This window comes from Polypterus senegalus, chromosome 11 (genome assembly GCF_016835505.1).
Source record: "Polypterus senegalus isolate Bchr_013 chromosome 11, ASM1683550v1, whole genome shotgun sequence".
In the NCBI taxonomy this organism is placed as follows: Eukaryota; Metazoa; Chordata; class Cladistia; order Polypteriformes; family Polypteridae; genus Polypterus; species Polypterus senegalus.
The window spans coordinates 139,342,845-139,367,730 of record NC_053164.1 but is presented as its reverse complement, the minus strand read 5'-3'; the positions used below and the strand labels follow the sequence as shown (position 1 = coordinate 139,367,730).

The window sequence follows — 24,886 nt, the reverse complement described above, 5'->3', positions numbered from 1 at the left end:
GACTAACAATGCCTATTTGAGGGAAAAAATACAATTAATCAGCCATTCTTTTTCAGTATCTGCTTGTTACTGGTCTGGCCAGTCCAAGCATGGCCCCTTGCTCAGTCATTGTTCAAACTAATTGGTTTATCTTTAGACCGTGGAAGGATTCCATGAAGTGTCTGCAGGATACATACTCTGTTTTCATCCAGCAGGATTTGTTTGTCAACAGGATTGTTAAAACGGAAATGGATTATATAAAATTAACAGAATAACCTCAAGAAACATTCAAGATCTCATTCATACTAAATAACACCTAATAGTAAACATAAACCACTTTCATTCGTACAATTTATGAAGTTTCTATGTTAACTGTACTTGAGATTTAGTGGATTTATTTATTCATGCTTAATCAAGGCAGCCTTGGTCAATTATGTTCACGTATAGCTGTACCAGGTAAAAGGGGTGGAGATGTAGGAAATGAAGAAATAGGAGAACCAAGTGAAAAACAAAGGATTCAGAGATGTGTGTTAAGAATTCAGTTTCCTCTAACGTTGTACAAATCCTGCATTCCAACAGATGATTGCAGTGAATTGTCTTTTTCACCACTGCTTCATTACCTAGTTTGTATGTTACCCACTTTGCTTGGTGAAAAATGCTTTCAGTTTGCTTTCATAGAAATTGCTCTGTAGGAGACAGCGCATGGCAATGTGTTGTGTAACAAGGCTTATCATTTACCTCCTTGGCCTGTTTTAATGATGGCTTCATGATTTCAGAATCCACACAGTTTCCTAACACTTCTCAAATAGGCTACCTGCAAAACAAGGTTACCTTTGAGTTAGTTGTAAAACTTTATGCAACATCACCAAGGTGATTTATCCTCCTTCATGTTAACCCCAAGTGTCTCTCAGGTTCACAATTCAATATAAAAATGGCTAAGCCTGAGTGTCTCTCATGTGTTGTGATCCAATGTGAAGTGAATAATGCTCAGAATGGTATTCTGTTGCCATCTAGTGGATAACTTAACATCATGCTGAAAAAAATCATGAATGTTTTTCTGTGTGTATAACCACACTGGTAACTCATCAATATTCATGAGTGTGGCAAAGCATTCCACCCAAACACACTATGGCATGTAAATGAACAGCTGTAAAGCCGGTTTTAGAGCAAACTGAAAACATGCATTAGTCATCAAGCATTGACATGGATAGTGGAACTGATACATATGACCTACTGTGATATTCCAGTTGTGTAAATGCTGGAGTCAACTGCAGTATCTGTGTGGCTGAATGGCAGACTGATTGCAGTCAAATGGAAGGTCATGAAATACTTTAGCCCCCCCATTAAGCAATTTTCACAATGCAGCAACTGTCAGTGTTTGTGTCAGTGGAAATGTGGAAGTCACTACGCCTTGTGCTGTGTTAGTCTACAATAACACAATGGGTGGTGTAATTCATGAGGATTAGGCACTCATATTCGATCCTCTTGTGTGCAAACAACATAAAATAAGGAAAGTGTACAAATAAACATTCTTCTATTGTCCTGATTGCGATGTACAGCTGTGTGTTGATGACAAAGGATATGTACCAAATCTGCATCAGTACAACAGTGGACACTAGACAGACATTATCTTTCTTACTGTGTTTATGTTGCCATTTTGGTATTTACAGTACATGTTTCTGTTAACATGTAATAACATTTTTTTATTGATGAAACATTGTTGGCTTGTTTTACCCTGGGCAGATGTAATTCTAAGGAGATTTTGATTGGTGTATTCTCTCTGTTGTTAATGTGCCTTGTGTACGATTGTGTTCATGTTTTTTATGCTAACTGGAAAAAGCAATTTTACAGGTTTAGTCACTTTCTCTAGGTCTTGACATTGGAAATTGGCTTGATTTTGGCTTTTTTCACATGTGTGACTCCATCCTAGCCCTAGTTTCTGAGGGTGTGATATATAGATATAGATATAGATATATAATATGCATAGATGTGTGTGAGAGGGAAAGCATGGAATTAAAACTTTTTTCCATTGCATGAGGCACAGGACTTAGACCATGGAGAACTTTGGATTTTCAATCAGATTTGTCAGGAATGATAAGTCTATCAAAGTTTAATAACATCATAAACTGATAAAAATAAAAGCCTACAGGCTGCCCTAACTTTATGTCAATATGCTCTCTAGGCTTAAAAAACACTAAAATGTTTTTTTTTTGTTGATAACACTGTTACTGTTAATTTTTTTTTCTTTTTCAAAGATGTATTTAGTTAACCTTCAAATACATAAAATAAGATCTTACCTTGTTTAAGGCTTCAGGCATTGGTTATATACTGTATTGGTTAATACTGTAGGCATAATATTTACCTTGGGTAAAATGTTTCTTACTTGTGCACTTCAGTTTTTTTCCATTTCTGATATTCTTTTTGTAAAGAAACTTTAGCATGTTTTTATTCTGTGATTTGTTTTTTTTTTATATATATAGAGTGACCGGCTTTTGATCAAAGGGGGCAAAATTGTAAATGATGACCAGTCGTTTTATGCTGACATTTACATGGAGGATGGCCTGATCAAGTAAGTGTAAAGGAGTTTACATTCTTGATTTTTAATTGCATCTTAATAGTAGTCTTGGGGTAAACTGAATGAAGTACCAACGTGTCATTGTAAATGAATGGGGGTTTATTACTTTTTGTGTTTTATCTCCAGCTTGCATTAGCATTAGAATAAAATACATATTAAAATGGAGTGATACAGTGACTTTTTCTGTACCCACATGATTAATCCTTCCAGCACTATACTTCTGTCCATGTACAGTCTGTGTTAAATCACCAAAGTGCCTGTGTAAGGGTATGTTGGAGAATGACCATGGTATGTTAATTTTTATGGTGTAACGCTTTTAATTTAGTGATTTTATATAACTGTTATTGTCTTGAATTACTAAGCTCAAAGAACCACTACATTTAGTTACATAATTATTGTTTTTACACAAGTAGAATAAACTCATAGAATGGTAAATCCCCATGTGACTTCAGTACATCTTTAACCATTATCATTTTAAATTGAAGTTAACAATGATGGGCCTCAGTATTAAATTAAAAATGCTTTAAGTGATTAATTTAGTTATTTTTTATTTATGGTCTGCTATATTTGTCATTGTAATAGAAGCAGTACAGAAAGGCTTGTGTTTTAATCTTTGCATCTGCTGTATTTACATTAATATTATTAAGTGGGTTTTTTTGTATTTATTAGCTTATTATAAGGGGGCAGAAGAAGTATGCAGTTCATTTAATTTATTTACAGAGTACATTTTTAAACTATGATTAACAAAGCAGTTTAAAATTAAATTCAGACACTCTAGGGGCTTTCTTGAATGTAGAAAGGCCTGTACAGCTATTGTCCATTTAACCCTAAAAAAAGAAGTATAGCAAACCACTAAAAGCTTATTTTTTCTCTTGGGACACTGGTCCATAGTCATTTCTGCATGGGAATACTTTTGGTGGTGTTACTGGCTAAAAGAGAGGTAATGTATGTTAAATGTGTTTCCACATAGGTCTACTTCTAAAATTAAGCAATTGGTATTCTAACACTATAAGAATAAGCTGTTACAGTAATTAATGTTGCTGCCTCATGCCTTCAAAGTTTTGGCTTTGAGTCTCAGCCTGAGTACTTAAATTGTTGAGGTTTATAAGTTATCCCCATGTCTATGTGCACTTATCTCCAGATATTCTTGTTTTCTTCCTACTTCCTAAAGACATGTTTGTTAGGTGAATTGGCAAATCCAAATGTGTCTCACATAAATGAGCTGAGAATGGTTTAGCGAGTAACATAATGAGCTGGCACCTTGTAAGGGGTTGGTTGCCTTCTGTTTGATAAGGTCAGGCTACTGTCTCCGTGAAGTGGAGTTCAGTAATGAACTGAAGGGTGAAAACATGTCTAGGATTGCCAGAGGACAGAAGTAACTTTACAAACTAAGAACAGTACTTTTTCTACCTTTTTATATAGGTGCTTCAGGGATGAAGACTGCTCATTTTGTTGATGATGCACAGGGAACATGATTATGATTTGTTCTTGCTGTCAATAATTTGATTAATGGAATGCTGATTATTCCTGATAAATTTTATGGGCATATCAGGCCTACTGATTAGTTTGCTATTGTTGCCTGGGGATTAGTGCTTTGAAAATACATTAAATTAGCTAACAGAAAGTGGAAAACCTTTTTTAGAAATGCTTTTAGTTAGCATTTGATAAGGTGCCACATGAGGGGTTGGGCATCCAACTAAAAGAAGTCCAGGGTGTTGTGAGTAGATGGCTGAAAAATTGGCTCAAACAGAGGACGCAGAGAATTATGATATGAGGAACCCTATCGGAGAGGTGTCCTACAGGGTTCAGTGCTAGGTCCCAGCTATTTTTAATATATATAATATTTATATCTATATAGATAGATGTATATAGATAACTGCAAAAAACATTTTATTTGAAAATGAGACGTTAAACTGATGCCGTTCCTTACTTTTTTTGTTTATCGCAAAGAAAACTTTGAGAAGCGCTATGAAACTCAACCAGTACAGTATCCGATCACAACACAACTACCCATGCTGACATTTGGTGGAGCATAAACTCAGAATTCAGCTATACCTGTATGATGTCATGCCTACACTCTCACTGAGACTGCCCCATTCTTTATTTTGGTCAAACAATAAAGAAACTGCCTGTTGCAGGGTCCCTGAGACTTGGCAGAAAGATAGGCGCGGTATATATATTTTTTGCATTTGCGTTGTCTTCTGGGGCCATTTTTGGTTGAAAAAAACAAAGTTTGTTATGCTGAAATTTACATTTCATTTAAGTGAAATCTGTTAAACATGATGTTGTATGAACATTTGTCCGGGCCAACAAAATGTGTTTGTCATTCTGGATATTTTGCTACTTCAGTATTCGCTGACGGGATTTGATAGCTGGTTCAGTTCCCAGATATACCAAGCTGGGTGGATTGGCAGAGAATTTAAAAATCTGTTTAATCATTACAGAGAGACTTAGACAACATGCAGGCTTCTGCATATTTGTGGCTGATGAAATTTAATGTTAAGTAAATATAAAGCATTACATGTAGGATGTAAAAATGTTAGGTTTGAATACCCAATAAGAGATTGGAAAGTCTAAAATACAGCTTTTGAGATGGATTTAGGAGTCTAGTGGACTTGACACTATCAACTACCAGACAGTGTTCAGAAGCCAGTAAGAAGGCTAGCAGAATGTTAGGTTATAAAGTGCACTGATGAGGCCTCATCTGGAGTACTGTGTACAATTTTGGTCTCCAGGCTACAAAAAGAATATAGCAGCGCTGAAAAAAAAAAGTCCAGAGAAGAGCGACTAGGCTGATTCCAGGACTACAGGGGTTGAATTTTAAGGAGAGATTAAAATAGCTGAGCATTTTTAGTTTTAAGTAGATGAAGATTAATGGGAGACATGATTGAAGTGTTTAAGATTATGAAGGTAATTAGTACATTGAGTCAAGACTGTTAATTTAAAATGTGTTAACCAAGAACACGGGGACATAGTTGGAAATTTCCCACAAACATTAGGAATTTTTTTTCTTTACACAGATAACCATAGACACATGGGATGATTTGCCAAGTAATTTGTTAGACAGTAGGATCTTCAAAGCTAGACTTGATGTTATTTTGGAAGAGTTGAGTGGATAGGACTGACAAGCTGTGTTTGGCTGAACGCCCTGCTCTTCTCTAGATTGTTCTAATGCTCAAGAGGCAATTTAGAAGGTATATCAGATCAGAAAAATCTTATTAAATAGTATTGGAAAAATGCTTTTTTTTATCTGCTTTTTGAAAATGTAAAGGGCCATTTTGGGTGATGAACACAACCAAAAATGCTCTTATGTTGTATCAATTAGAAAGTCAAAATATTTTCAACACTTTGCTGTTACCATTTTATTTGGAATTTGAAAAGGCTGTCATTCACAATCAGCCTGCTAATTAAAACCCATACCTAATGCAGGTAAAGAGATGGCTGTAGACATTTCTGTTAGGACTTATTATAAACCTATAAGAGGGAAGAGTTCTGTAGCTACTGCTGTAATGTGGTGTATTTTTTTAAATTTATTTTATGTTCATTCATAAATCATATTTTAATAATTAAATTATTTTCTTCCAGAATATTTTGCAGATAAAGATGATATTTGTTAACTCATTGGAGTTAAATTTTATTTTGTGCAGGATAAGCTCTTGCTGCGGTCAGATGATTAGTTATATGTTTTAGTGTTTGTTGAAACGATTACAAGATGTTCATTGCTTTTATTTCTGAATACATTCTCTAAAGTCTGTTGTAACTTAAAACTGTTTCCCAGATGACTCAAGTTGTGCATGATGGTGTAGGTAACACAGTAATTTGCCATGCTTTGGTGGTATGCTAAACTTAACAAAAAAAGGCTTGTTTTTTTAAATAAACTGTTTTTTAAAGCATATTGCCAGTGCATGATTTAATGCTGCTTGTTTTTCACTTTAAAGGAAAGAAGCCATTGCTTGTTGAACCCCTATGACCCTTTGTTTCAAGTTTGGTGGGAGTCATGTGAGTTCTTGTTTCCTAGACAAATTGGTGAGAACTTGATTGTCCCTGGTGGAGTGAAGACCATCGATGCTCATGGCCGCATGGTGATACCTGGTGGGATTGATGTTCACACTCGTTTTCAGATGCCTGACAGGGGCATGACTGCGGCTGATGATTTCTTCCAGGGGACTCGAGCGGCACTTGCGGGTGGATCTACAATGTTCAGTATGAGCTATTTAATTTTTGTACATTTTTGGAATTAACAAAGGAAACCTGAAATATCTACAGGGCGTTCGTTTATTGGTGCAATCTAGGGGAATCACCAAATGCTTTTTTTTTTTTTTTTCCCCCCACCAAACAGTTGACCATGTCGTTCCTGAGCCTGGTGTTAGTCTCATTTCTGCCTTTGACCAATGGCGTGAATGGGCTGACAGCAAGTCTTGCTGTGATTATTCTCTTCATGTGGACATTACTGAGTGGCATAAAGGTGTCCAGGAGGAGATGGAAACACTGGTTAAAGATCATGGTAGGCTGCTATTATTTATTTATTTTAAATGGTAGGGATGGCATCTAAGGAACTGTATACTAATTTTCTAGCCCTGTGAAGACTGAGTATCGCAGCACAGATTTTTTTGGTAATATGTGCACTAGATTTGGGATTACTAAGTAATTTATAGTCTTTATTGGGGATGTTCTGGTAATTTTTTTTTTTTTAGTGCTGATCACTGATGATATGTTACTGGATTGGCCGATTCTAATACTAGTTTAATGTGTTTTTTTTTTTTTTCCCTTTGTTTTTAAAAAAGCTGTCACACTAAGCTCCTTCATAACCAGTCGCAGAGAAGCCTTATGTTCTATATTAAAGTTTTGACTTTGGTATTTTTATAAATAAAGATGACAGGTGTTGTGTTGCCTGCTCATTTTTTTATTAACAAAACAAATTCTTTAGGCTTATTGTTCGGAGACAAAATACTAAAATAATAAAATTCTCCTAAAATGCATACTTTTTAAACCAGTAGAAATATAGAGTTTTTTTTTAAATTATTAATACATATGGAATTAAAGAAAATTAAATGTTTCTCATAATTGAAGTTGTTATATTGTTTAATTTCCCCTGTAATGTACTTATCTGGATCATAGCCTAATGTTTCAGCAACAAATACATATTTCTAACACATATATTCCATCCATCCATCCTCTTCTGCTTATCTGAGATCGGGTCGCGGGGGCATCAGCTTGAGCAGAGATACCCAGATTTCCCTCTCCCCGGCCACTTCTTTTAGCTCTTCTAGGGGAAATCCCAAGGTGTTCCCAGGCCAGCTGAGAGACACAGTCCCTCCAGCGTGTCCTGGGTCTTCCCCAGGGCCACCTCCCGGTTAGATGTGCCCGGAACACCTCACCAGTTAGGCGTCCAGGAGGTATCCTAATCAGATACCCGAGCCACCTCATCTGACTCCTCTCGATGTGGAGGAGCAGCGGCTTTACTCTGAGCCCCTCCTGGATGACTGAGCTTCTCACCCTATCTTTAAGGGAAAGCCCAGTACACCCTGCGGAGGAAACACATATATTCTCACATATTAATTCAATTAATTGATATTGGTAGACTGCTTAAATGTAAATATACAGGTACTTATAGGTTTAATCATTGTTATTTTTGAGTGTAATTATAGAACTGGATTGCCATTTTAGTTATGTAGTACTTGTTTGTACCAAAACCTATATTGTGTGAGACACAGTACAAACCTTTAAAATGCCAGAAATCATTCAGATGTTCATAAGATGTTTATCAAGAAGATACAATACTAACATGCTTAACAATTTAACAAGTAAAATGGACACATTTTGCTTTTAAGCTAACAAGCCTATTGTTCACTAAGCATGTAAAGGCTGATATTCCAATCTTCTGTCTCTCTGGTAAAATCTGCCTTACTGTCCTCTGTTTACAGGATGCTTGCAGCAAAAAAAAAAAATAAAGTTATGTGCTAGCTCAGTTACCTTAGCACCTCCCAAAAAGGAACACTACAACGAAAATTACCATAAAGCTTAGAAAAGCACATGCTGAAAAAAAATTTATCATCAGCCAATTTACTGATCACCAAGTCTTCTGTAGTGAAAACTGGCCTATTTAGATCAACAACCGATCAATCAGAGCATTACTAGGCTACAAAAGTGAATCCCTTTCCTACAGATAGGTTTGAGTTGCCACAGATTGAGTGTTTTCTGCTAAGACCAATGTATGCTCTCTAGTCTGTAGGATGTCTGCATTCTTCAAGGGATGCAGTTAGTAGCAGTTGGAGCTTGAGTCTGATTTGTTACTGGCAGGTCAACTAGCTGTTTTAAACGTGGTGGTAGTGAATGTAGAGGAAATTGAAGAGAATAGTGATATAGGCCAAGAAAGGTTGAGAGGAAGGTTGCTTCATTTGAACTTGTATAACTTGTAGAATGCTGCACCTTTGGCAAGAAAACTCCATCTCTTTTCATTTAAAAGAAAGCTGCACATTTTCAGCTTTTAACCCTTGAAATGTATGTATAGGTAGTTGTTATCTTATGCACAATTGACTTACAAATGCTGCTCAGTCTCATGGGCAAATGAAAGTTTTCACCACGCCAGCTCCGTATGCCATGACTAATTCACCTCAATCTCAAGTTTATTACCTGCAGCGGTTTTGACCATGTTTAGTTACATTTGACTTACAATTACAGGGCGTGAAGAAAGCAAATGATTTTGACACAAAAATGAAGGGGATTGAGCAATATGAGTGAGGAAAGAAAAGAAAATCAGATTGCGTGTGAATTTAAATTATCCCATTGTAAGCAGTGCTCATCACATGCACTGTACTGCTTGCACTATGGCTTTGAATCCGGTTAACCCGCCAAAGCTCACAATGTGCTTCTTTGTGTAAACCTCCATGAAGGGATAATGAAAAAACACTGAACTCCTTTATCTGTTAATTTTTATTATTAACAGGCTGAAATGTTAAAACTGAAAACATTGAGTGCTCAAACTCTGCTGGTACAACTCCTTTCACAGTTAATAATAAACAGGGGGAGAGGCTCACACTGATGATGTAACATAACACAAAGAAAGGATTTGTGAAGCTGTTAAAGTTTCGGCAATCAAATAGATAGATTATTAATCCCAAGCGGAAATTCACATACTCCAGCAGCATCTTACTGATAAAGAACAATATTAAATTAAAGAGTGGTAACAATGAAAGTATAACAGACAGACAATTTTGTATAATATTAACGTTTACCCCGGGATGGAATTGAAGAGTCGCATAGTGTGGGGGAGGAACAATCTCCTCAGTCTTTCAGTGGAGCAGGACAGTGACAGCAGTCTGTTGCTGAAGCTGCTCCTCTGTCTGGAGATGATACTTGTTCAGTGGATGCAGTGGATTCTCCATGATTGACAGGAGCCTGCTCAGTGCCTGTCACTCTGCCACGGATGTCAAACTGTCCAGCCCCATGTCTACAATAGAGCCTGCCTTTCTCACCAGTTTGTGCAGATGTGAGGCATCCCTCTTCTTTATGCTGCCTCCCCAGCACACCACCGCATGGAAAAGGGTGCTCGCCACAACTGTCTGATAGAACATCTGCAGCATCTTATTACAGCTGTTAAAAGACGCCAGCCTTCTAAGGAAGTATAGTCAGCTCTGTCTTTTCTTACACAGAGCATCAGTATTGGCAGTCCAGTCCAATTTATCATCCAGCTGCACTCCCAGGTATTTATAGGTCTGCACCCTCTGCACACAGTCACCTTTGATGATCACGGGGTCCATGAGGGGCCTTGGCCTTCTAAAATCCACCACCAGCTCCTTGGTTTTGCTGGTGTTCAGTTGTAGGTGGTTTGAGTCGCACTATTTAACAAAGTCCTTGATTAGTTTCCTATACTCCTCCTCCTCCTGCCCACTCCTGATGCAGCCCATGATAGCAGTGTCGTCTGCAAAGTTTTGCACATGGCAGGACTCTGAGGTGTATTGCAAGTCCGATGTATATAGGATGAACAGGACCGAAGAAAGTACAGCCCCAGGTGGCGCTCCTGTGTTGCTGACCACAATGCCAGACCTGCAGTTCCAGAGACGCACATACTGAGGTCTGTCTTTAAGACAGTCCACGATCCATGCTACCAGATATGAGTCTACTCCCATCTCTGTCAGCTTGTCCCTAAGGAGCAGAGGTTGGATGGTGTTGAAAGCACTAGAGAAGTCCAGAAACATAATTCTTACAGCAACTCTGCCTCTGTCCAAGTGGGAGAGGTATCTGTATAGCATACAGATGATGGCATCCTCCGCTCCCACCTTCTCCTGGTATGCGAACTGCAGAGGGTCGAGGGCGTGGCGGACCTGTGGCCTCAAGTGGTGAAGCAGCAGCAGCTCCATGGTCGTCTTCACATGTGATGTCAGAGCGACAGGCTGGAAGTCGTTCAGCTCACTACGAGGTGATACATTTGGGACTGGGGTGATGCAAGATGTTTTCCAAAGCCTCGGGCCTCCCCCCTGTTCCAGGCTCAGATTGAAGATGTGCTGTAGAGGACTCCCCAGCTCCAGTGCACAGGCCTTCAGCAGTCGTGGCGATGCTCCATCTGGACCCGCTACTTTGCTGGCACAAAGTCTCCTCAGCTCTCTGCTTACCTGGCTGCTGTAATTGAGGGTTGGCGGAAACTCTCTCCTATGCTGGCATCAGCAGGAAGATGTGTGGAGGGTGCAGTACTCCAAGGTGAGAGTGGGTTGAAGAAGTTGTTCATCTGGTTTGCTCTCCCCACGTCTCTTTTGATGGTGGCACCCCGCTTCGAGCTACAGCCAGTGATGATCTTCATCCCATCCTACACTTCCTTCATGCCAATATTCTGCAACTTCTGCTCCAGCTTTCTCCTGTAGTGCTCCTTCGCTGCCCTGAGCTGGACTCGGAGTTCCTTCTGCACACGCTTGAGCTCATGCTGATCACCACCTTTAAAAGCCATTTTCTTCTGGTTCAAAAGCTCCTTGATGTCACTTGTAATCCATAGCTTGTTGTTAGCATAACAGCGTACAGTTCTTACTGGAACTACGAGTACAATCATGCGAGCAACAGTAATAATGAAACAAAATAATAAAAACAATTACAAAAAATAAATGATAGAAAATATAGGCAATGTGCTAAGAATTAAGATACAAAAAATATAAAACAAATAATATGGCTCAAGGGACTTATTATACAGTACTGAACATACATGTCATGTTTAACTACATCTACCAGTCTGTCTTGTTTCCAGATCAACCTATGACCGGTTCATCGAAACCTAATGTTGTCGTAAGTCGACAACTTCCTGTGCTCATTCATTGTTTATTTAAGGTCATTATAATGTTTCCTCCATCCCAATTGCATTGTTGGCTATGAAAAATAGAAAAGATTGCTTCATAGAAATAGCTCTTAAAGATAATTGAGGCATCTCCTGTGACCAGTTAGTTAACTTGTTAGTTTATTGTATATAGTGGTTTCATAATCCACACCATTGGAGGGTGATTTATTTCCCTGTTTGTTTTTCATTAAGATAAATGTAATTATCCCACAACCCTGTTGTATAAAAGATTTAAAGGCAGTTTGCTGAGCTGTTTTTTGCTGCAAAATTTTATATTAGAAATCCTCTTCTAAATATGTGAAAATTGTATTTGTGTTATTTTTTTTTTTTTAAGAAGTAAGTCAGTTACGATGAGGAAATGGTATAGCAGAGGTTGTTTAAATAACATAGATTTGGAGATTTTTCTCGAGGATGAAGCAGGATTTATAAATACTTTGGGGCAATGTACAGTGCATCCGGAAAGTATTCACAGCACATCACTTTTTCCACATTTTGTTATGTTCGAGCCTTATTCCGAAATGGATTAAATTCATTTTTTTCCTCAGAATTCTACACACAACACCCCATAATGACAATGTGAAAAAAGTTTACTTGAGGTTTTGCAAATTTATTAAAAATAAAAAAACTGAGAAATCACATGTACGTAAGTATTCACAGCCTTTGCTCAATACTTTGTCAGTGTACCTTTGGCAGCAATTACAGCCTCAAGTCTTTTTGAATATGATGCCACAAGCTTGGTACACCTATCCGTGGCCAGTTTCGCCCATTCCTCTTTGCAGCACCTCTCAAGCTCCATCAGGGTGAATGAGAAGAATCGGTGCACAGCCATTTGAAGATCTCTCCAGAGATGTTCGATCGGATTCAAGTCTGGGCTCTGGCTGGACCACTCAAGGACATTCACAGAGTTGTCCTGAAGCCACTCCTTTGATATCTTGGCTGTGTGCTTAGGGTCGCTGTCCTGCTGAAAGATGAACCAGCGCCCCAGTCTGAGGTCAAGAGCGCTCTGGAGCAGGTTTTCATCCAGGATGTCTCTGTACATTGCTGCAGTCATCTTTCCCTTTATCCTGACTAGTCTCCCAGTTCCTGCCGCTGAAAAACATCCCCACAGCATGATGCTGCCACCACCATGCTTCTCTGTAGGGATGGTATTGGCCTGGTGATGAGCGGTGCCTGGTTTCCTCCAAATGTGACGCCTGGCATTCACACCAAAGAGTTCAGTCTTTGTCTCATCAGACCAGACAACTTTGTTTCTCATGGTCTGAGAGTCCTTCAGGTGCCTTTTGGCAAACTCCAGGTGGGCTGCTGTGTGCCTTTTACTAAGGAGTGGCTTCCGTCTGGCCACTCTACCATACAGGCCTGATTGGTGGATTGCTGCATAGATGGTTGTTGTCCAAAATGTGGAAAAAGTGATGCGCTGTGAATACTTTCCGGATGCACTGTATCTTCATGACTAAATCTCTCATTAAAGACAGTACCAAACATTGATTCTTTTCATGGTTTGCTTTCTCAGTTTTTTTTTCCAACATCTGCTTTCTAATGGTCTAATACCTACAGTATTTAGCATCTGAACTGCAACTCAGGAATAATTACATTTTAAATCAGAAGATAACTAAAATAATAAAGTTTATCACTTTCAGACTTTGTAAGGAGTTGTAAGACTAAGTGTGAGATTTTTAAATATCCACTGTGCAACTGATTAACTGCTTTTCTTTTAAAAAATATATATATTTTTCCTACTTTTGAGATTATTGTGTTTATAAATGTAGCCTAAACTGCAATTGTGTTATGTATTTCTTTTTGTAAAATTTTATAGTTTTGCTAGGTTTCCTTCTTGCCTGAATTTTTTTTGATAATCTTTTAAGTTGATGTTACACTTTTAGAAATTTAACACCCTAAGTTAATTAAAATCATGTTGCATTTTTATTTTGCTAGTTGCATTATGATCATTCCCATTACCTGAATTATTAATACAAGAAATCATAGTGTGGCTGGATGGAATACTGGATGAGTGCACACACCCACAAAGTTTATATGTGTACATATTTCTCAAAATGATCTTCCCAGTATATGTCATATTTATTTGAATAACAAAAATAATTACAATAGTTACATTTATATTTCTCATAACGGGTTTTCTTGACTTTTTTTTTCTTATGTATATTGTGACAAAACGTGTATATCATAAGAACACTTTTATAAGAGATGTGGGAAATGCGCATTATTAACTGATATAAAATCATCAATGACTTTCTCTTTGTGTAGGTGTAAACTCCTTCCTTGTTTACATGGCGTACAAGGATGTTTTTCAGCTTACAGACTCTCAGGTGGGCACTGTTTTATTAATGAATGCTTGCTTTTAGGTTGTGTGTTTTTTTTTTTTTTTTTTTTTGTTTTTTATACAAATACAGGTTTTTTTTTTCAATTTAATAACTACTAAGTACATAGCCCAAGTATGAAATAAATTACTAATATTTCTGTGGTAAGCACTTTAGAAGAATGTAGTTCACAAGCATGTTTGTCAGTTAAAGTACTATATCAAATAGACTTGTTTCCAAATTTGGTCCCTATAAATTCACTTTGCTGCAGGTTTCTGTTTGGTTGGATTTGTTAGGAGGGTTATTTGTGCAATGGAATAAAAAAAAAAAGTTTTTTCGAATAATCTACTGTTGTTCAGTCTTATGCTCAAAATGTGGAAAAAGCATGCTTTTTTGGTAACATATTGTTAAACAGTTACTAATTGGAATTATCACTGTGCACATAAAGAGAAACCCTAAAGCCTCTTTTTGAATTGAAGATAAGACTCTTGACCAACAAGTGAGGGGGAGAGGTGTGTCTTAAATTCAAAAAGTCCTTTCTAAGAGGCTTTAGGTTTCCTGTTTATTTGTGTGCTGATAATTCCAGAAGTAACTATTTAATAAAATTTAGCCAATAAAATCATGCTTTCTGCATGCTTTCACCATTTGACTCTATAATGGACATGTAGATTATTTGACAGGATAAACATGAGTTTTTTTGTTTGTTTTTTTTCTTTTTCCCATGGACTCATTTTAAGTTGTACGTATTTTTTTCTTTTTTTAATACAGTTTTTATATGAATCACAGACAATACTAACATATGCAGTGTTATTACAAAAATATTATTCATTCATCTTGCTGAGATTGTGTTTATTAAGTTATCTTTGCTGAGAAAAATGTGCATTCTGGTTTAGCATGGTATTATAGCTAAAGGACAGTACCTAGAAAATTTTAATGTGGTGGTATTCTACATGCTCTTTTCATCTCTGATATGCTCATTTCTTCAGTCTGTCTCATGATTTTGCTGCTCCAACAGATCTATGAAGTGATGAGTGTGATACGAGATCTGGGAGCAATTGCACAAGTCCATGCTGAGAATGGGGATGTCATTGCAGAGGTAACTATATACCTTTTTCCAATTTTCGAGATATAAAAAACTGAAACCAAAGGTGCTAACAGAGTATATGTTGACATTAATTGACAAATTAATTAGTCCCATGGTTATATGAATGCAAATGAATCTTTTGTACTTTATTTGGGACAAAATACTGTTTATAGATTTTGGTAGGTAAATTGCCTCTTTTCTACAGATGTGAACACTTTCTCAGTATTTTCTCCATGCATTCATATCATTAAATTAAAGGAAGAATTGACACTGAGACCTTACACTATTTATCAATGATTTCTTATACTTACTTCAAATGTAAATTTAATTTAAAGTTTTTACAGTAAGATGCTTAAGGTATCCTTTCCTTTTTAATCTACTTACATTAATTTAAACTGCATGCTGTACATTTATACTTGCAACACAATGCTTGTTTTACAATAGAATTCTAGCCTGGATTATAGATTGGCTTTTAAGCACAGGTGCTAACTTGATCACATTATATTTTATGATAGAGCATTAATACTCCTGACAAAGCATAATAACTGTTTAATTGGCAACACAGATACATGATCCATTTTTAACCTTGATAGTGTTGCTCTGCATATTATATGATCTTTCTGCATGCTCTTGCACTTTGTTTTACACAGGACTGACCACATTCCAACTGTGACTGTGACCCCGTATAAGTAATAGGATAGTTATAATTTAGGTGTTAAAGTGCTAATGTGAAATTGCCTAAAAACATCAGTAATGAGAGAAAACTCTCTTTAAGACAATATAGCAATATGCTGCATTACAGAAATATGCAATCATGTCATTACAGTAATCCCTCCTCAATCGCGGGGGTTGCGTTCCAGAACCCCCCGCGATAGATGAAAATCGAAAATAGAAACCATATGTATGTTTGGTTATTTTTATATATTTTAAGCCCTTAGAAACTCTCCCACACTGTTAACATTATTAGAGCCCTCTAGACATGAAATAACACCCTTTAGTCAAAAGTTTAAACTGTGCTCCATGACAAGACAGAGATGACAGTTCTTTCTCACAATTAAAAGAATGCAAATATATCTTCTCTTCAAAGGAATGCGTGTTGGGAGCAGAGAATGTCACAGAGAGAGCGAGAACGAGAGAAAAGCAAACAATCAAAAAATCAATACGTGCTTTTGGGCTTTTAAGTATTACGAAGCACCGCGATAAAGCAGCATTTTTTAGAAGAGCGTCTGTATCCTCTAGGCAAACAGCCTCTGTGCAAACAGCCCCTCTGCTCACACCCCCTCTGTCAGGCAGAGAGAGTGAGAGAGACAGAGAAAAGCAAACAATCAAGCACCGTGCGGGAAGCATATCATATATCATTGAGGAGTTTTATTTAATATGTAATACATGCTCTGATTGGGTAGCTTCTAAGCCATCCGCCAATAGCGTCCCTTGTATGAAATCAACTGAGCAAACAAACTGAGGAAGCATGTACCATAAAGTAAAAGACCCATTGTCCACAGAAATCTGCGAACCAGCGAAAAATCCGTGATATATATTTAAATATGCTTACATTTAAAATCCGCGATGGAGTGAAGCCGCGAAAGTCGAAGCGCGATATAGCGAGGGATCACTGTACTTTAACCAAAACAAAGATTGCTTTGAAACATCACCCATCAAATTCTCCACCAGCCATCCAAAAATGTCAAGCGTACGAATGTTAACTTGGTGCTTTACTGTGTTAAGCAAAAAAGTTGTGTGTTCTGTGTTTGTAAAGTCAAAGCACGGAATAAATATGAAATGAAAGGAGTATATCACAAGATTAAGAGGTTAATGTAAACTCAACCTGATAGTTTTGCTGTACAGATAAGGAAAAAACATTACATGTACAGTATCTATGCTTATATACAATAAACTCCAGAAGTATTCCAGGAGGTTTTTGATGCTGCCATTGTGTCATTTTTGTATAGTGATGTGCCAGATCATGCACACAGAACCATCATTTCAAAAAGTACTTTCCTGTCCCCTTTTTCATTGCATGCCTAGTCATGTATTTGCACCTTGTTACTCAATTAAGTGTTGAGCATCAGGGCTGTGGAGTCGGTCAGAGACAATTTTGGGTACCTGGAGTCGGAGTCGGCAAAAAGTTAACTGACTCCAACTCCTACTAAATTTAAATGGGAATTAAAAAAGTAAGTTGAAATGTCCCAATTCACAAACAGTCATAATGAACTACTTCTCTGCTGTAAGAATAAAGCCCAATGCATGCAGTGCATAATGTTACCACAAAACGAACATGTCAAGTAACCATGAAGCATGCTTTTCATTGATTGTATGCGTCACTATATGGGATGTAATGCACAGGTAAGGTGCGGCACCGCTTTCCATTGTGTCGTGTTCCACTGTTACAGGGAACTGTCAACCTAGCCTAAAGCCCCCCATACATTTACAGATGCACTGCCGATTTTTCGGCCGTCCAACGAGTCATCACGAGTCAAACGCCTGAAAAATCATCTGGTGTGTTCTCAGCTCCGTCGGCTCCCCTTCGCTATGCGCTAGTGAAGGGGCAAGGAGCCGAGAACACCGATCTCCCTACCTGTCTCCAGCAGAGGCTCGTTCTGCTGATCAGCTGGTCGGTGAGTGACACAATGCACTAAACTTCCGGCTGGCTGACAGAGGAGACGGCCACTGCAGCAGACAGAGGCATCACATTACTTTGGATGGGGGCAGTGGTCGAGATTTTCGGCAAGCTGGATCTGCCCGTCCATGTGGACACCCGAAATCTGCTGCCGCCAATCAATTGCCGCAATTGTACACGCACATCGGTCGGTGGCAAAATCGGCCACGGATCGCTGCATATTTGGGGGCCTTAACTCTCGCTGATAATTAGGTAAATGTTTTTTGCAGGACTAGAGACACTTGTATAAGTGAAGGGAATAAACTTAAACTTTAAACCTGACTATGGGATTCAAACATGATTCATGATTTCCTTTAACTATAACTGTATTCCAAGTTTAATATAGGTTTTCCAGATATTGTTTTTAGTTCATATAGTTAAGCTTTTTTTTTGTTTTACCAAAGAATGTGGTTTGTATTTTTGAACCAATACATTTCCTGTTCCTGATTTTTATGCCTCCTATTACTATCCAGACACTTGTTTAAAAAAATAATAATAAACAAAACCTTGTTTTCATTGTGTTTGTCTTTAATCTGGCATTATAGTAGAGTGTTGGCTTCCTAGCCAGTAGTTCTGTGGTGAAATGACATGTATGTTGCCTTCCTTTCCTTCAATGGATGTAGAAAATACAGTAGCATAGTATATACATACAGAGGAGTCGGAGTCGGAAGATTTAGAAACATGAGGAGTCGGAGTCGGAGCATTTATCTACCGACTCCACAGCCCTGTTGAGCATAAGATATGGCAATATTTCAACAGCTTAGCTGTACTGACATTACACCATGGAGGGTTAGTGGGATGTCACATAGTGAAATGAGCACCAGGTTGGGTGGGATAGGTGTTGGCTGCCCCCATCTGTGGTAAAACTAATGCGTATGTTCAAGTGGATATTAATGCAGATATATATATATATATATATATATATATATATATATATATATATATATATATATATATATATATATATATATATATATATATATATATATATATACACACACACACACACACACACACATTTTGAACAGTTCTGTTGATCTCTAAGGCTACCCACTGCGATCTACACAAAAACCCAATGACTGCAGCAGGTGAGACCCAGTGGTTGAGAAACACTGTTGTATGACATTCTTTGGCCATTGGACCCCTACTGCAGCACTTGACTGGCACTCCACTCTCCAAACTTCAAATCAAGCCTTCAACTTTTTTTTTTTATTTAAACCTATAGCCTATGCTGCTTCTGATTTGTTTTCAATTTTTGATGTGGATTATTTTTTACTTTGCAGCATAATTTTTAAGTTGTTATTAATTAAAATTTATTTCAAACAAAAATTGGTCAGAGAAAATACTTTAAAATGATGATAATGCAACACTCTCATTTGTTAAACATGAATAGACTCTGCATGCCTCAACTTGTAGGAGTAGAAAGACACAGCATAGTGGAGGGCTGAAGCAGAGGGTGCTTGTGTGCAGAGAACTAAAGTAACAAGTGTGTTTAACATGTTTAAGTAATCATCAGTGGTTTTATTTGGGTTTCACATATACATTACAACCATGTGAAGTGTCCCAGCTGCAGTTTTCTCTTTGATGTGTCACGTATCTTGCACAGAAAATTCTGTTTTTGTGAAGGGCTTTGCTTCCAAGTGTAAGCTCTTCAGTACATGAGATATAAGCACTGCATGCTTTGCAGACCTGCTGCAAGCACAAATATTAATAATTATGCCGCATGCAAAGGCACATTAAGTACAAACATACATGTAGTAGCACTTAAAACATTTAACCTACATTTGAATCTACTCAGATATTTACTTATTTTTAATATGAGTATTCAACCCTAATTTTGTTGCTGGCATGGTTCTGTAGTTCTACTTAACTATAGATCAGTTGAGGTTGTGTAGTGAACCAATTGTTTCAGATCCATTTTACTTTCTGTTAAGCAAATGGAATAAAGCGAGGGTAACACAATTTGGAGAGAAATAATTCTTTTGTATATGGTATTTATTTTTTAAACTCTTCTTTTACACTGTGCTAATCTGAGTTGTATCTTTTGTTCAATAAAACTTGAAGGCTTCAGTTATTTTTTTTCCCTTGAGACGTGCTAAACACAGTGATGTGTTATAGAGCAAAAGGTTTTTGTGCCTAAAGTCACTGGTACTTGGTGTTGCTGGTTTAGCTTTCACACCCACTTCACATTGCAAAATATGGTTGAATTTTAGATGGTTATATAAATTATTTGTGTTTTAGTTTGGTGTTGTCGTAGATTTATTTTTACAGTATTATGTTTTTATTATCATCCTTGCTGTTGAAATCAAAATAATTACAAATTATGAATGATGCTCTTTGCTTTTGTAACTAAAATGTCGTCTTCAGTGTCCAGGTGATCTAGATTCACCATTACTCTTACTTTTCAAATTTATTGAAAGCCTCAGCAAACAGAAGAAGAATTCAGTTTCTATAAAATGTGCTGATGTAGTCAGCAGATACGTCTGTGAATTTGGATACCATTATCACTTGCTGTTTACTGCAGTTAAAACTAGGAAAGCTTGATCTTCTAAAGTACTAAATGGATAGCATAATTAATCGCCACATTTCATGAGTAGTATATTGTGGCAGCTGTAATCATAAACAATATACAGTTAATTGTTTCCCTACCCTAAAGATATCTTTTGCCTTTTTCACCCTATCTTTTGACACTATAGACACGTAGTTATTTACTGTGATTAACATTATATTGCCGTATAATGCAAACTCTTTAACTCTTTGTTTATGTGGCTGTCTGAATAGGAGCAACGTCGCATTTTAGAGCTTGGAATTACTGGTCCAGAAGGTCATGTACTGAGCCGGCCAGAGGAGGTAAGTGTATTGGAATTATTTACAAGTAACACACATTATTTGACATATTTTGCAATGTATTATGACAAAAGTTTGAAATCAAGGGAATATTATTTTATTTGAATGAGGTGCTTATAGCTATAACAAAATTAAAACCTCCTTAGCGTTACACTTTTCTCAAAAAAACACTTAAAAAGTGTTGCATTTTTTGGCTTAAAAAAATGACATTTTTATTAAATCTCATCTTTCTACTGAGCATACTACTACTACTTCTACTACTACTACTACTACTACTACTAATAATAATAATATGAACAACACACTGCACATGTGCAAGTGATGCAAGCCACTTTTCAGATTTACAAGAATCATTTTCAGTTTCACTGTCTGTTTCAATTTCAATGCCTGAAGACAGATTCATCTCGTCATCACTACTGATGAGAGGTATTTCTTACAAGAAGCCATTATGAGGCTAGGAGAAGATGCATCTCCACTGTTGCCTGGGTTCCGCTTATGCAAGACATGTCTATACTGTTTCCTGAGTAATGCTCAGCATTAATGCTGTTAGCACTATTACAGGCCGAGTAATCCTTGGGTCTTGCACGAGATGCTCCTATACTGCTGCTCAAATGATGCTTGGGTCTAACGATAAGGAGGTTAATAAATTATGATTTGATTTAAGACACAGCATGTTAAACACAAGTATTTCAGCAGTGTCATCCAATGTTGCAAAGTTAGGCATGAAGTGCTGCAGTAATGTATTTCTCTATAATTGCAGGTGGAGGCAGAGGCAGTAAATCGATCTATAACCATTGCCAACCAGACTAACTGCCCCGTCTACATCAGCAAGGTGATGAGCAAGAGTGCAGCAGATGTCATTGCGCTAGCTAGGAAGAAGGGTAAGTATACATGTATTTTGTAGGTTTTCTTGGGTTTGGGGAGGTCTTCAAGGAAACTGCTTTTGCCACGTAAGTCCAGTGAAAAGGACAAGAGAGTTGTGGCATTATAGTATATGCTGGAAATTTCTGTAGACTCATTTCCACTACAAAACTATTATATCTTTATCATGTTTTGGAAAGGTTTGTGGCATGACTGCTGCCATTTTTGTAATGTATATGCAGACATCTACATTAATGTACATTCACCGGCCACTTTATTAGGTACACCTGTTCAACTGCTTGTTAACGCAAATATCTAGTCAGCCAATAACATGTCAGCAACTCGATGCATTTAGGGCATGTAGGCATTGTCAAGATGATCTGCTGAGGGGAAGACAGACTTTTAAGTGACTTTGAATGTGGCATGATTATTGGTGCCAGACAGGCTGGTCTGAGTATTTCAGAAACTGCTGATCTACTGGGATTTTCATGCTCAACCATCTCCAGGGTTTACAGAGAATAGTCAGAAAAAAGGGATAATATGCAGTGAACAGCAGTTCTCTGGGCAAAAATGCCTTGTTGATGCCAGAGGTCAGAGGAGAATGGCATACCTGGTTTGAGCTATTAGAAAGGCAATGGTAACTCAAATAACCACTCGTTATAACCAAGGCATGCAGAAGAGTATTTTTGAACTCAAAACATGACAAACCTTAAATCAGATGAACTACATCAGCAGTTGCCACTCCTGTCAGTTAAGAACAGGCAATTGAGGCTACAGTCTCACCAAAACCGGACAACAGAAGATTGGAAAAATGTTGCCTATTCTGAGTGTCAATTTCTGCTGCAACATTCGGGCGGCAAGGTCAGAATATGGTGTCAACAACATGAAAGCTTGGATCCTTCCTGCCTTGTATCAACGGTTCAGGCACACTTTGGTTCTCTTAGTACCAACTGAGCATCGTTTAAATGCCACAGCCTTCCTGAGTATTGTTGCTGCCCATGTCTATCCCTTTATGACAGTAGTGTAACCCATCTTCTATTTCAAACAGGATAAAGCAACATGTCACAAAGCTCAGATTATCTCAAATTGGTTTCTTGAACATGACAGTGAGTTCACTGTACTCAAATGGCCTCCACAGTAACCAGATCACAATCCAATAGAGCACCTTTGGGATGTGGTGGAATTGGAGATTTGCATAAAGGATGTGCAACCAACAAATCTACAGCAACTGCTTGATGCCATCATGTCAACATCGACCAAAATCTGGAAAAATATTTCCAGCCTTTTGTTGAATCTATCCGACAAAGAATTACAGCAGTTCTGAAGGCAAAAGGGGGTCCGACCCAGTACTAACAAAGTGTACCTAATAAAGGGGATAGTGTACATAGTTTAATCCTTAAGGATTTTTTGTGTTATATGTCATTTTAGATAAAGCAAAGTTAAAGTTAGATTTCACTTTTTTTTTCTTACTATAACATTGGTGTTGATGTACTTAATGTCAATGTGAGTTTGTTCTTCATGTTTTCTTTAGTACTTTTCTTTCATACACTCACATCATTTTAAAGTAGTGTATTTTCATTTTACCTTATCAATACAGAGATGCAAAAGTGAATTAAGATTTGCTCATTCATAATTACATATATAAACAGAAACAACGGCCTCTGAGCTATTGAAATAACTTGACAGACGTAACCAGATTAGCACCCAATTTCCAAGCATCATTACTGCCTTAGAAAAGAATGTGATGTGCATGAGTTTTGTCTGTAGGACCTTAACTTAATACAAGAAAAAAGATAAAATGATTCCAAGTGTCAACAATTGTCTTGGTAAGGGTGATAAGAGGTCTGTCTGTATATCAAAATTTGACTATATAGTATTGCCTTACCTGCACAGTAAATTAATTACTGCAGATGCAGGACCTTTTTCATTTTAACATTTGTTTGTTTGCTTTAATTTGGTTTATATCTTCAAGGCTGATCAATCTAGGTTTCCAGTTATTGTATTGTATCTCTTCTACTAGCATGGTCATGGCAATTTAATGCATTATACAGTTTTTCACCAAGCCTAACTCCTCGTAGCCCATTGAGTGTATTGTAGTGCACCATTTGTTATGAATCATATTTTTTGAAACTTATCAATAGAAACTTTGTGCTTGCCATGATGTTCTGCTTTTGGACATTATTGTTCATGTCCTAGATAAGTAGAACTTTATTTGTCCCCAGGGACAAATTTGTTTTATTATTTGTATATTTGATTTCTTTATTTAAATTATTTATTACATCTGTTGATTAAAGGCACAGTTACCTTATTTAACTGAACCACTTTTAATTTAATTCCTCCCAGATGGCAAGGCAAGTATATTTCCTTGCTAGATTGAAGTGTCTTTATTCCATTTTTATAAAAGTTTTGATTGAACCAATCTTCGGGTTATCTGCTGCAAAAGTGATAATTTCCGTGCATTTTATTAGTCAGAACTCTAAATATAGCTATAAGTTGTTGATCATTTTATATACACTGTAGTTGTCAAACCAACAAAAAAACAGATGTGTTTCTTTTTGGTATTTATGACTCCAGTCATGTATCTGGAAACTTAACAGTCGTGCTATTTACTTAACACACATACTTCTTCATGCAGGTTCTGTTGTATATGGAGAGCCCATTACTGCTAGTCTTGGAACTGATGGATCACACTACTGGAGCAAAAACTGGGCAAAAGCAGCTGCTTATGTCACCTCTCCACCATTAAGCCCTGATCCAACCACCCCTGATTATCTTAATTCTCTGCTAGCCTGGTATGTATTTCAAATTACTGAGTTTTGGGAGTGTTTAAAAGATGCCACTCGTCTTTCTAAAAATGATTTATTTTTGCAGTGGTGATCTGCAAGTTACTGGCAGTGCCCACTGCACTTTTAACACAGCACAGAGAGCTGTAGGCAAAGACAATTTTACACTTATTCCAGAGGGCACTAATGGGACAGAGGAAAGACTATCAATTATTTGGGATAAGGCTGTGGTAAGAGCATAATCTTTCTTTTATTCTTTGTGATTCTAGGGTAGTATGGCTGGGGAAATGTCTTTGTGGTGTTATGGGTAGTCTGTTGTAATCCTGATTCAAAATTTTCCTTGTTCATTCCCTTTTCCATGGGGAACATATATCTAACATGGGAATGATTTACTTACTCCAAAAGAAATGATTTCAGGATGACTTGTGTGTAAGTTGTAGTTCTATTTACTTGCTGTTATGCCTAAA

General features: G+C 37.3%; 1 protein-coding gene across 2 annotated transcripts in view; it reads left to right on the top strand.

Moving 5' to 3' along the window:
- Positions 1–24,886, top strand: part of LOC120539530 (dihydropyrimidinase-related protein 2) — a 174,167-nt gene that overhangs the window by 139,828 nt on the left and 9,453 nt on the right. For both annotated transcript variants that reach the window (XM_039769677.1, XM_039769678.1), the window contains exons 2-10: positions 2,460–2,548; positions 6,573–6,757; positions 6,894–7,058; positions 14,136–14,197; positions 15,204–15,284; positions 20,710–20,778; positions 21,536–21,656; positions 24,272–24,428; positions 24,508–24,649. In XM_039769677.1, the coding sequence (XP_039625611.1) occupies positions 2,460–2,548; positions 6,573–6,757; positions 6,894–7,058; positions 14,136–14,197; positions 15,204–15,284; positions 20,710–20,778; positions 21,536–21,656; positions 24,272–24,428; positions 24,508–24,649 (1,071 nt within the window). The remainder of the gene's footprint in view (positions 1–2,459; positions 2,549–6,572; positions 6,758–6,893; positions 7,059–14,135; positions 14,198–15,203; positions 15,285–20,709; positions 20,779–21,535; positions 21,657–24,271; positions 24,429–24,507; positions 24,650–24,886) is intronic.